Source organism: Saccopteryx bilineata, chromosome 3 (genome assembly GCF_036850765.1).
Source record: "Saccopteryx bilineata isolate mSacBil1 chromosome 3, mSacBil1_pri_phased_curated, whole genome shotgun sequence".
NCBI lineage: Eukaryota > Metazoa > Chordata > Mammalia > Chiroptera > Emballonuridae > Saccopteryx > Saccopteryx bilineata.
The window spans coordinates 272365512-272378994 of NC_089492.1; the positions used below are offsets into that span (position 1 = coordinate 272365512).

Here is a 13483-nt window from a genome sequence, read left to right on the forward strand (position 1 = left end):
AGTATGGCCTTTAGGTTTCCTATATTATTCAATGGATTATATTTAGATATCATTTATTTTGATGCTCAAATTTTCCCAGATTTAGGCAGTAGGTTACCTTTTAGTAAGTGCCTGTCTTTTTGATATGTCATCATCATTCCTTGATTACTAGACACTCCTGGACTTAACTATTTCATAGAGGAGCTGTGGTTCCTTTTAGTGAAGAATAGTATTTAAAATCAAGATTGAGTGTTAGGTGTAGTCATTGCTATTGGGATGTCACTTCTCTCAGGTTCTGTTGGTGGAGAGAGAGAGAGAGAGAGAGAGAGAATCTACCTCCAATTTTAATACCCAGTTACATCCAATTTTAATCCAATACCACAGGGTTTATTCTAGGTTTTTCTTCCTTGCCATGTTCCCAGTTCCCTTCTCTAGTGAGAGATGAATATATAAGTGTTTACTAAATTGATCCTCCTGCGTGCAGCTGATCTCCTGTTCCCATTCTTCCCTTTGTGTGAATGCCCTCTCACCCTGCTTTACTCTGACATCAACACCAGGCCACCTCACTGCAAAGCCCTTCTCTCCACAACTCAGCTCAAAACTCCCATGCCAGGTCACCCTTTCATGTGGTACATTCCTCACCTGGCTTTGGTTCCTTGTGCCCACACTCTAGTCCTTGGGTGCTCTTTTTATTCCTCTTGAGCTAGAGCAGTGGTCGGCAAACTCATTAGTCAACAGAGCCAAGTATTAACAGTACAACGATTGGAATTTCTTTTGGGAGCCAAATTTTTTAAACTTAAACTATATAGGTAGGTACATTCCTTATTGAGGTAGCGCATGCACGTGGTATTTTGTGGAAGAGCCACACTCAAAGGGCCAAAGAGCCGCATGTGGCTCGTGAGCTGCAGTTTGCCAAGCACTGGGCTAGAGCATGGTCCTTGCCATAAAAACACCCTTTCTACTCTCTTTATCTTATTTGGGCTTTGAGTCCACATCCCTCTGCATGGAGGCCCTCTTCACACTGCTAAGGCTCCAACATTTTGCACTGGGCTCACTTTGACATTGGTGCCCTGCATGGGCACCCCAACCCATGCACAAGCGTCCACACCCCATGGTAGGCTATTTCTTTGTGAAGATGGCTTTGCTTGGACTTCTGTAACCTATGCCGGGTCACATTTCCTTGTGGACAAGACAATCTCTGCCCTGCTTGGTCGCAAAAACCCTATGTTGGACTCACTTCCATGGGGATGCCTTCCTCTTTTCTCTTGGGCCCTCACACCTTACACTGGGCTACTCTCCCATGTTGACATTCTCAGTCTGCTGAGTTCATCCACCCTATGCCAGGATGCCCTCCTCAATCCTCTTAGGCATTCCATGTTGGGCTGCCCTTCTATGTGGATTCCCTTCTCACCCAGTTTGGGTTCTAGCACCATGTGACTGGCCACCACTCCCAGTGTTGTCACTGTCTTCTCTTCCTCATTGCAGATAGGCTCTGACAGTCTGCTCTGGGCCATCTTGACTCCCCACCCAGACCAGAGATTCACTTGCCTGGCACCATGTGATGTACTTGGATTGCACTGCTCCAAAAGGGAAGAAGACAAAGCTAGTACCTTTGATAAGATTTTGTGGAGGGCACACATAGGGGGAAATGATTTGTTTGAGACGTAATAAAGAATTTGATACGTTCTTTCTATTAAGTCATACTTTTTTTTTTTTATTAAGTCATACTTTTAAGGATTTTATTTATGGATTTTATAAGGGGGGGTATGGGGGTGAGAAGTAGTTGCTTCACTCTAGCTGTTTGTTGATTGCTTTGCATATGTACCTTGACTGGGCAAGCCCAGGGTTTTGAACCAGTGACATCAGTGTTCCAGGTTGGCACTCTATCCACTGCACTACTACAGGCCAGGCTATTAAGTCATACTTTTATTTATTTATTTATTTTTTGTATTTTTCTGAAGCTAGAAATGAGGAGGCAGTCAGACAGACTCCCGCATGCGCCCGACCGGGATCCACCCGGTATGCCCACCAGGGGCGATGCTCTGCCCATCTGGGACGTGGCTCTGTCGCGACCAGAGCCACTCTAGCGCCTGGGGCAGAGGCCAAGAAGCCATCCCCAGCGCCTGGGCCATCTTTTGCTCCAATGGAGCCTCTGCTGCGGGAGGGGAAGAAAGAGACGGAGAGGAAGGAGAGGGGGAGGGGTGGAGAAGCAGATAGGCGCCTCTCCTGTGTGCCCTGGCCGGGAATCGAACCCGGGACTTCCGCACACCAGGCCGATGCTCTACCACTGAGCCAACCGGCCAGGGCCTAAGCCATACTTTTATTTTTGGATTTTTCTGAAGCTGGAAACGGGGAGAGACAGTCAGACTCCCTCATGCGCCCGACCAGGATCTACCCGGCACGCCCACCAGGGGGCGACGTTCTGCCCACCAAGGGGCGATGCTCTGCCCCTCCGGGGGGTCGCTCTGTCACAACCAGAGCCACTCTAGCGCCTAGGGTAGAGGCCAAGGAGCCATCCCCAGCGCCCGGGCCATCTTTGCTCCAATGGAGCCTTGGCTGCGGGAGGGGAAGAGAGAGACAGAGAGGAAGGAGGGGGGAGGTGGAGAAGCAAATGGGCGCTTCTCCTATGTGCCCTGGCCGGAATCGAACCCGCCGGGTCCCCCGCACGCCAGGCCGACGCTCTAACTGCTGAGCCAACTGGCCAGGGCCTAAGCCATACTTTTAAATTGAGCATAGTACCGTGGAAAGGGGACAAATAGTCATATAATTTAGCCATTTATTTGTTAAGGTGATTATATTTCTGTAGATGTCTGTTTGATGAGAAGTGATAGATCATTGGGACCAGTATGAAGGCTATGATTTTAATACCCTACTAGTTAATGTGGTTCTAGAAATAGAACTCACTACCCTGTAGCTCTTGTCTTGACTATAGAAAGTATATTTGGATACATAGAGATTGGGGAAGTTGGCACCTTCAAGAAGGCATGAGATTGTGTTTGAGTGGGCAGGACTCCATGACTGTTCATTGGAACTTTTGTCTCTTCTCTTTCATATAAATGTACTGGCTACTCTAGGATTGGGCGTCCTAAAGTTACTTTTGACTCTTAAGTCAGAGTTAGATGTTCATGGTGATTAGGAAATCAGTGAGTTATCTTTTTCATGAAAGAACTATTGAGACATCTAAATGAATCAGATTTTTCTACAAACAGACTGGTCTTTTTCTAGTAAGGAGAAGTAATGCAGTAATAGCTGTCATCTCAACTCTCAATTGAAATTTGAGTGGTTTTGTATATCCCATTACTGAGCAGGTAGAAAAGGGAGAAATTAGCCTGGGAATTGGAAGGGTCTTTTCCAGGAGCATTTTTTTTTCCTGTCTGCTATTTCAACTACAACAGCTGTCTCTGTGGGCACATTTCTAACCTTCAGCCATCATACAATCATCTTTCTTATGCATTCTACAATTATTCTAGGTTAAGGGCCCTCCCCTGCTTTCTTCTGTAAGCTTTGATGAACCTGTGCCTCTGCTCAGTCCTGCCCTTATATGTTCCCCTTTTCTCTTTTTAGATGTTATTTATTGATTTTAGAAAGGCAGGGGAGAGGGAGAGACGGGAAGCACCAGCTCACAACTGCTTCTCGTATGTGCTTTGACCTGGCAAGCCTAGGGTCTTGAACTGGCAACCTCAACATTCCATGTTGAGGCCTTATCCACTGCACCACCATAGGTCAGGCCTTTTTATTTTTTAAATTTAATTTTAATGCCCCAGCAGGCAGTACCACAGACTTTATTTTCTGTTTATCTTGTTCAGCACCTTGGAAAAAAGAAATATTTATCTCAAAGGACTCCAGAACTTCCACATTATAACATGCTAGAGAATTTAGGTGTGATGTTAAGACTAGATTCCTTTTTTAGGTCGGGGGCCCCAAAGAAGGAGACTATTACAGTTTATCTGAGTTTGGAAACTTATATAAATGCCACAGTCAAGCATTTTTGTTGCTGTGTGATGATGAATTATTGTTTGTGTTCCAAGACTGTGGGTTTCCCCTTTTTTTTTTCTTTTTTTAGGTGAGAGGAAGGGAGATAGTGAGGCAGACTCTGACATTTGCCCTAACCAAGATCCACCTTGCAACCCCCATTTGGGGCTGATGCTCTGAATCCACTGAGCTATTTTTAGTGCCTGCAGCTGATGCGCTTGGACCAACTGAGCTATCCTCAGTGCCGGGGGCCATGCTCGAACCAATCGAACCACTGGCTGTGGGAGGAGAATGTGGAGAGGGAGAGGGGAAAGCAGATGGTTGCTTCTTCTGTGTTCCCTGACTGGGAATCAAACCCGAGATGGCCATATGCAGGCTGATGCTCTGTTCACTGAGCCACCAGCCAGGGCCAACTCTAGGTTTTTCATTGCAGCATTCCCAAAGCCTGAGTCACAACAGTTCAGAAAAATCTCCCAGGAATATGAATATCCTGTGTGCTTTTCTAGAACCATATTGGTAATGTGGCATTTATCATTTTGGGGTTTCTTTTAAAAAAAAAAAATTTATAAGAGTTTGAGCCAAACTGATAACATGCTGGGGAGCAAAATCTCAAATGCTCTCTGCCATTTATTATTTTGTAAGAATTACTTGTTACTTTTCGATTTCTACCCTGCTTGATGGTAAATTCCATGAAAACAGTTGTGAGCACTGTATCTAGCAAGCCTATGCGTCCTAAAAGTTTGTGTGGAATGTATAAATGTGGTTTCAAAGAGATTTGGGCCACAGGTATAGGCTCGTTGTCTTCACTGTGTTTCATGGCTACCTCCAACTCTTTTTTTTTTCTCTTAAGATTTTATTTATTGATTTTACAGAGAGGAGGGGGAGGTGGAATGAGAAATATCAACTCTTAGTTCCTTCACTTTAGTTGTTCATTACTTGCTTGACATATGTGCCTTGACTGTGTAAGCCCTGGGTTTCGAACCAGCAACCTCGGCATTCCAGGTCAATGCTTTATCCATTGTGCCACCACAGGTCAGGCAAGCTTTCTCCAACTCTTAAAGATAGGAAAGGAATTGGTTTAACTTTGAAGTTACTCAGTGAATATTTGTTGTCAGTGCACATGTGATATAACTCTTGGAAAAATACCTTGTGGGATGTGTGTGTGTATTTATGTAAGTATACATGCCATCTTCCTTTTTGCCAAATCATCTAAAAGTAAGCAGCAAACATTGTGACACTTTATGCTTGAATACTTGAGTATTCATCTTTTCAAAACAAAGACACCTTTCCACATAACCATTATTACACATAGGAAAAACAACATTAATTCAGTAACATCTTCCAGCATAGAGTCCACATGCAAATGGCCCCAATGTCCAAAAAAATCTCAAGTATAACTTTTTTTTTTAAAACTTAGGAACCAGTCAAGGTTCATGAATTTGGCATAAATAGTAATTTGCTAGCTTTATTGGAGGCTTTTTTTTTATATTCTTTTTTTTTTTTTTTTTTTTCATTTTTCTGAAGCTGAAACAGGGAGAGACAGACAGACTCCCGCATGCGCCCGACCGGGATCCACCCGGCACGCCCACCATGGGGCGACGCTCTGCCCACCAGGAGGCGATGCTCTGCCCATCCTGGACGTCACCATGTTGCGACCAGAGCCACTCTAGTGCCTGGGGCAGAGGCCAAGGAGCCAACCCCAGCGCCCGGGCCATCTTTGCTCCAATGGAGCCTTGGCTGCGGGAGGGGAAGAGAGAGACAGAGAGGAAAGCGCGGCGGAGGGGTGGAGAAGCAAATGGGCGCTTCTCCTGTGTGCCCTGGCTGGGAATCGAACCCGGGTCCTCCGCACTCTAGGCCGACGCTCTACCGCTGAGCCAACCGGCCAGGGCCAGGCTTTTTAAAATTTATTTTTAATTTATTGGGATGATATGGTTCACCAAACCATTCAGGTGTCAAGTGTACAACTCAATATAATACTTACACAGAGCATTGTGCACCTTCCCCCCGTGTTGGAGGCTTTTTGGGGGGAGGGTGAATGTGGGAAGTTTACTATCCTTTCTTATTCATTTTGGACACCTTTTGGGGTTTGTTGGACTTTGATTTGCTCTAATATATTCTTTTTCCCCAGAACCAACATAAGGTAAGGTTCTCTGAATAAACAGCTCACAAAAATTAGGGGATATTTCAAAATGAATATGAAGCTATAAGATATCCCCTAATTTTTGTGAGAAGAATTAGCGGATATTTCAAAATGAATATGAAGCAATAAAATATCTCATTTTTGTGAGCCATGTATTTGTGTACATACAGTTATCTCCTTTCATCTATAAACCTTACATGGCTGCATTCTTCCTCTTGAGTGACTTTTTCCCAGTTTCTTTCTCCCTTGGGAAAGGTATGAGGGGGTGTACTGACTTAAAAATCCTGCTTAAGGTTTTTTTCTCCTTCACCCGATTGTTGCCTAGCATCTGAGAATGGATATGCTCTTGTCATAACCTGCAAAAGTCTATTGAATGCATTGGTGATTCAGCTTCCCTGCTTACTAATAACTGCTGCAATAGGTGGGCTCTTCAATGTTTTGAAAGCTTGCTATAAATCTTGACATTACTTATTGCCAGGTTTTTCTGAGACCTTACTTTAAGCATCTGACTTAGCTTAGCAGATTACTTTTCAGTTTTAATTTCTTTGGTATGTATTTTTCATATCAAGACTTATTTTAATTTTTCCCTACTTTGCCTTCCCCCACCTTAATAAAGGATCATCTCTCCTAACTTTGAAAGCATCTATTTCTAACATCCATCATCATTTCTTACTAATGCTCTCAAACTTTTTTTTAAAGATTTTATTTATTCATTTTAGAGAGGGGGAGAGAGAGAGAGAGAAAGAGAGAGAAGGGGGAGGAGCAGGAAGCATCAACTCCCATATGTGCTTTGACCGAGCAAGCCCACAGTCTCGAATCGGAGACCTCAGCATTCCAGGCAGTAGCTTTATCCACTGCGCCACCACAAGTCAGGCTAATGCTCTCAAACTTTTAACATGACTCAGTCACCACAGGATTTTGTTAAAAATGTTAATTTTTTTTTTTAATTTTGAGAACAATGTTTATTAAAGCTGGGGACAGTGAAACAAGAAAGGGCTTAGGACAGAAGAAGCAATAGCAGAGAGCCTAGGTGGGGCTGCTTTGGCCCACTGGGAAGTCAGAGAAAAGGAGGCCCTGGAAACAGGTTCAGGGGATTAGCCCAGGTCGAGCTGCTGCTGTCCATTGCTCCCCTGGTTGCAAGTCTGGTAGGGACCCGTAGAGTTTAGGAGATTTATGCCTCTGAAGAAGAGGGGGAAGGGAAAGGTGCCAACGTGCTCCTGGAAGGGAAAGCGTGCCAAAATGTTGATTTCTGATGCAGGCCTACTGAAGGGGCCTGCTCTTTTGAATTTTAACAAATTCTCCGCCTCTGCCCTTTCAGGGCCTTCCTTTGGCCTTAAATACCAAGTCAGTTTAATAGATGAGGCTGTGTTGAGTTCATGGGCTACACTATGAAATCATCTGCTTTGGTTGTATGTCTTACAACACGTTCTTTCTAAAAAAGTACTTATTATATGGTAATTAAAAATATGTTCTTTTGCCTGACCAGTGGTGGCACAGTGGATAGAGTGTTGACACGGGACTCTGAGGTCCCAGATTTGAAACCCTGAGGTCACTGGCTTGAATACAGGCTCACCAGCTTTAGCCACGGAGTTGCCAGCTTGAGTGTGGATCATGGGCATGATCCCATGGTTGCTGGCCTGAGCCCAAGGTCGCTGGCTTGAGCAAAGGGTCACTGGCTCAGCTAGAGCACCCGTGGTCAAGGCATATATGAGAAGCAATCAATGAACAACTAAAGTGCTGCAACTACGAGTTGATGCTTCTCATCTCTCTCCTTTCCTGTCTGTCTGTCCCTAACTGTCCCACTCTCTGTCTCTCAATCTGTCTCTGTCCCCCCAAAAAGACAGCATTGCTAAAATAATAATAATAATATTAATAATAATACAGATTGCTGCCATTTGGAATCAGCCATTCTTAGAAGGGGCCCCAAGGCATTGATCTCAGATTTCCATAGGTCCCTGGTAGGCAAACTTTCGCTCACGAGCCACATGCGACTCTTTGGCCCCTTGATTGTAGCTCTTCCTCAAAATACCACGTGCGGGCGCTACCTCTATAAGGAATGCACCTACCTATATAGTTTAAGTTTAAAAACTTTGACTCCCCAAAGAAATTTCAATCATTGTACTGTTGATATTTGGCTCTGTTGACTAATGAGTTTGCTGACCACTGCTACGTGATTGTGATGTTCACTTTGGGTTGAGAACTGAATTGAGAACTTAGAGATATAAAGTGGAGCCAAGTGGACATTTCTTGATTGAGGTGAAAATCAGGTAGCCAGCCTTATTTCCCTGTTGTGTTCTATGCCTTCTCCATATTTGCAAAAGTAAGGAGGGGATGGGGGTGGGTACTTTCCTTGATGAATGAAGGAGAAATGCAACATTTTCATTGTTTGGAAATACATTTCTGGAATAAGATAAGTTATTATTTTTCTGATGGAATGAAAGTAACTACTGTATTAATTGAGAACCTAAAACAGTATAGCTATTCTTTTATTGAGTTGCTTATTTTTATTTCTTGAGCATTTTTTAGAATTGTGTGCTAGGCATAGTTCTAAAATGCTGAGTACTATTCTAGATGTTGGTTATAATATGTTTATTATTGGGCACTGCTTAAATTTATGAATTTATTTCTTTTATAGCTTTGATTTTGATTCTTTCAGGTTCTTCAGATAGATCCGGAAGTGACAGATGAAGAAATAAAAAAGAGGTTTCGGCAGGTATGGCACTATTTTCCTGTAATGGGTAGAGTTTGAACATTTTGAGAATGTACATGATGATTTGCTTAGAACTTCCTATTATGCTTTTGGGGCCAACATTTAGCCTTATTTTTTTTTTAACTTGTTTATGTAACTCAGTTAAAAACTTCATTGTGACATAAAATTTAAATATTTTAATGACTACACCTTACCTCTGAATAGAATGAGTTTTATATCCAAACAGAATCTCTCCAGCCCCTTACTTAAAAGGGAAAAATTCAAGCCTGGCCGGGTAGCTCAGTTGGTTAGTCTTAAGATCATCCTGATGTGCCAAGGTTAGGGGTTTGATCCCTGGTCAGGGCACATATAAGAATCAGCTAGTGGATTCGTGGAAGTGGAACAACAAATCCATGTCTTTTTGTCTTTTTCTCTCTCTCTCTCAAATCAATCAATAAATAAAAAATATTAAAAATATTTTTAAAAATGTTTTATTTTATTGATCTTTTAGAGAAAGAGACAGGAACATCTGTTCCTGTATCTGCCCTGACCGGGGATCGACCCGGCAACTTCTGCACTCTTGAGTCAGTGCTTTAACCAACTGAGCTATCTGGCCAGGGCAATAAAAAATATTTTTAAAAAGGGAGACATACAAGGTAGAATAGTAGAGCTTATATGGACTCATACTCACTAACTCCCCTAGCTTCCAGGAGATAACAACTTAAGTGATTTGTAACAGTTTTTTTTTGTTTTTTGTTTTTTTTGTATTTTTCCGAAGCTGGAAATGGGGAGGCAGTCAGACAGACTCCCGCATGCGCCCGACCGGGATCCACCCGGCATGCCCACCAGGGGGCGATGCTCTGCCCATCTTGGGGCGTCGCTCTGCTGCAATCAGAGCCATTCTAGTGCCTGAGGCAGAGGCCACAGAGCCATCCTCAGCGCCCGGGCAAACTCTGCTCCAGTGGAGCCGTGGCTGCGGGAGGGGAAGAGAGAGACAGAGAGGAAGGAGAGGGAGAGGGGTGGAGAAGCAGACGGGCGCTTCTCCTGTGTGCCCTGGCCGGGAATCGAACCCGGGACTTCCGCACACCAGGCTGACGCTCTACCACTGAGTCAACCGGCCAGGGCCTGTAACAGTTATTTTAATTTATTTTTTATTTTTTTATAAGCCGTTCTTTCTGTTGTGGCAGAGGTTAGGGTAAGGAAGGCTTTAAAAAAAATTATTTATTTATTCATTTTAGAGAATAAAGAGAGAGAGAGAGAGATAGAAGGGGGTAGGAGCAGGAAGTATCAACTTCCATATGTGCCTTGACCAGGCAAGCCCAGGGTTTTGAACCAGCAACCTCAGCATTCCAGGTTGACGCTTTATCCACTGCACCACCACAGGTTAGGCCAGTTCTTTATTTTTAAGACCCCATTTCTCAATAATTTCCTTTTGTAAACTTAAATGAATACCCAGGAGATAACTGGTTTAATATAACAAGTGCTTTCTGGAAATTCTCTAGGAAAGGCGATTCATAGCCTCTGGTTCTTGTTCAGTCTAACGTTTAATAACTCAAGCTACAGAGTTTCATAGTAGCTCTTTTAAAGATCCTTCTAGTTTTGACATTTGAGTAATCCCCCCAGCCTTTCCTTCTGTGAGTTGAATAATTATACTCCCCTGGAATTTGTCTTTACAAATTGGATTTTCTTTTCTTTCTTTTTTTTTTTTTTGGTAACAGAGACAGAGAGAAACAGAAGGAGGGACAGATAGGGACAGACAAACAGGAAGGAGAAAGATGAGAAGCATCAATTCTTCATTGCAGCACCTTAGTTGTTGCTTGATTGCTTTCTTATATGTGCCTTGACGGGGGCTACAGTAGCCTGAGTAACCCCTTGCTCAAGCCAGCGACCTTGGCTCAAGCTGGTGAGCCTTGCTCAAACTAGCTGGTGACCTCAAGGTTTCAAACCTGGGTCCTCCATGTCCCAGTCTGATGCTCTATCCACTGTACCACCGCCTGGTCAGGCTCAAATTAGATTTTCTTTATATTTTGTATCTTTTGTTTTTAAACTTTCCTCAGCTTCTTTATTTCTTTTATGTATTATGTATTTAAAATGCCCTGACCAGTGCTGAATATTATTTTCAGCTCCTGTATGACATACTTATTAATATCCAGTGTTATGTTTGCTTCTTCCAAGATCAGAGGAGATCAGATGCATTCAAGGTGGTTTGGCTCTAGACCAGTGGCCCCCAACCTTTTTTGGGCCACGGACCGGTTTAATGTCAGAAAATATTTTCAGAGACCAGCCTTTAGGGTGGGACGGATAAATGTACAAAATAAAATGATGCGACCGGCGTAAAAACTGTGGTATTTTAAAATATATATAATTGTCGAACTTACGAGACAAGCGTCAAGAGTGAGTCTTAGACGGATGTAACAGAGGGAATCTGGTCATTTTAAAAAAATAAAACATCATTCAGACTTAAATATAAATAAAACAAAAATAATATAAGTTATTTATTCTTTCTCTGTGGACCGGTACCAAATGGCCCATGGACCAGTACCGGTCCGTGGCCCTGGGGGTTGGGGACCACTGCTATAGACTATGTTTGCTTCTTGAATATATTAAATTCTCTTACATTGCTCACTCATAATCATCTTAAGATCGGTTAAGTGTGTTTTTTATCTTTGCTTACTCAATTTCTCCTTATATAACTTTATAGTTTTTTTTTTCTTTCTAAGTTCTATTTTACATTTACATGTATTCAGCCTCCCTGCCTGCCTGCCTCCCTCCCTCCCTCCCTCTTTCCCTCCTTCCCTTCCTTCCTTCCTTTCTTCCTTCTTTCCTTCCTTCCTTCCTTCCTTCCTTCCTTCCTTCCTTCCTTCCTTCCTTCCTTCCTCTCTCTCTCTCTCTCTCTCTTTTGGTCTTTCTGTTTTTTGGTAGATTTTAGAGGGATGAGGGGGAGTGAAGCATCCATATGTTGTTCCACTTGTGCATTCATTGGCTGTTTCCTGCTTGTGCCTGGACTGGGCATTGAACCCACAACCTTGTCATTTCAGGATGACCTTCTAACTGACTGAACTAACCATCCAGGGCAGCTTATTTTCTTTTTCTAAAATTTCAAGTTTCCTAATGGATTAGTCTTTCCAAATTTAATTAGCAAATATTAAAATCTGTAGCCAAAACAAGTTTTTATGTAGCTATTACAAATAACACAAGAGTTCTTATTTAGTCATTAATATGACTTTAGGTTGTTAATATGACCTGGAACTAGATGACTTGAGTTTTAATCTTGGCTTTACCTCTTACAAGCACTTTGAACTTGGGCAGGTTACTTTCAACCTTTCTGTGCCTCTTACCTTAATTGTGAAATGCACATGATAATGGTGTCTACTCCATAGAGATGTTATGAGGATTTAAATGAGGTAATACACGTAAAGCACTTAGATTAGTTCTTGGCATATCATATGTCCTCTTTATATGCTAACTGTTGTCAGTGTGTGTTAGCCCGGGAGTTTTCAACCACGGGTCCATAGACTGGTCTACCAGAAATTTCATGCTGGTCCGTGAAAGTTGACCACCCTGATGTTGTATGATGATTATAGACTGAATGACCTGAGTCAAATTTGCTTGTGCTCAGGGTGATTTTCGTCTTAGTGGTTCCCAATAAAATTTTCCTATTTTCATTGGTCTCTAAGCTTAAAAAGGTTGAAAACCACTGTGACAGTTTTCTAAGTTATTTACTTATATTATTTCATTTTAACCTTAAAACAACACAGTGGGCTATAAGTACCTAATATAGATGGAAGATGAGGCAGAACTCATGGTCTCACAGCTAGCAGTTGCTGAGGTTGGAATTAGACCCCAGGATTCTGTCTTCAGTACTGTAGGATTTAGCATTAGCTTCCCACTTGTTATCATCCCTCAACACAGTCCCTCTGTTCCAACTAGTTGGCTTCTGTCTGTCAATGACAGTAGGTCAGTAGTTCTTAACCATAGCTGTCTAAAAGAATCACCTGTGGAGATTCTTGGTATTTATTTATTTATGTTTATTTTAGAAAGGAGAAGGGAGAAAACAGGAAAAAGACAAATATCTGTTCCTCTATGTGCCCTGACGGGGGATTGAACTGGTAACTTCTGTGCTTCGGGATGATGTTCTAACAACTGAGCCAGCTGGCCAGGGCTTTGGTTTTTATTTTGACATAATTTTTTTTTTTAATTTTTTTTTTATTTTTTATTTATTCATTTTAGACAGGAGAGGGAGAGACAGAGAGAGAAGAGAGACAGAGAGAGAGAAGGGGGGAGGAGCTGGAAGCATCAACTCCCATATGTGCCTTGACCAGGCAAGCCCAGGGTTTCGAACCGGCAACCTCAGCATTTCCAGGTCGACGCTTTACCCACTGCGCCACCACAGGTCAGGCCGATTTTGATATAATTTAAAAATTATATATACTTTAAAAATAAAGAATAGAGTGACAGCCTGACCAGGCGGTGGCGCAGTGGATAGAGTGTCGGACTGGGAGGCAGAGGACCCAGGTTTGAGACCCCGAGGTCGCCAGCCTGAGTGCGAGCTCATCTGGTTTGAGCAAAGCTCACCAGCTTGGACCCAAGGTCACTGGCTTGAGCAAGGGGTTACTCAGTCTGCTGAAGGCCCACGGTCAAGGCACATAGAAGAAAGCAATCAATGAACAACTAAGGTCGCAACGAAAAACTGATGATTGATG

The 13483-nt window shown here is 42.9% G+C and overlaps 1 protein-coding gene and 2 non-coding genes across 3 annotated transcripts in view; 1 reads left to right on the top strand and 2 right to left on the bottom strand.

Moving 5' to 3' along the window:
• DNAJC8 (DnaJ heat shock protein family (Hsp40) member C8) overlaps nt 1–13483 on the top strand; it is a 31717-nt gene that overhangs the window by 6401 nt on the left and 11833 nt on the right. The window contains exon 3 of the mRNA XM_066269901.1: nt 8748–8804. Within this exon, the coding sequence (XP_066125998.1) occupies nt 8748–8804 (57 nt within the window). The remainder of the gene's footprint in view (nt 1–8747; nt 8805–13483) is intronic.
• On the bottom strand, nt 2211–2286 carry TRNAT-GGU (transfer RNA threonine (anticodon GGU)). The gene has a single exon. It is a non-coding gene; the product is annotated as a tRNA-Thr (tRNA).
• Nucleotides 5765–5840, bottom strand: TRNAS-AGA (transfer RNA serine (anticodon AGA)). Its single transcript has one exon. It is a non-coding gene; the product is annotated as a tRNA-Ser (tRNA).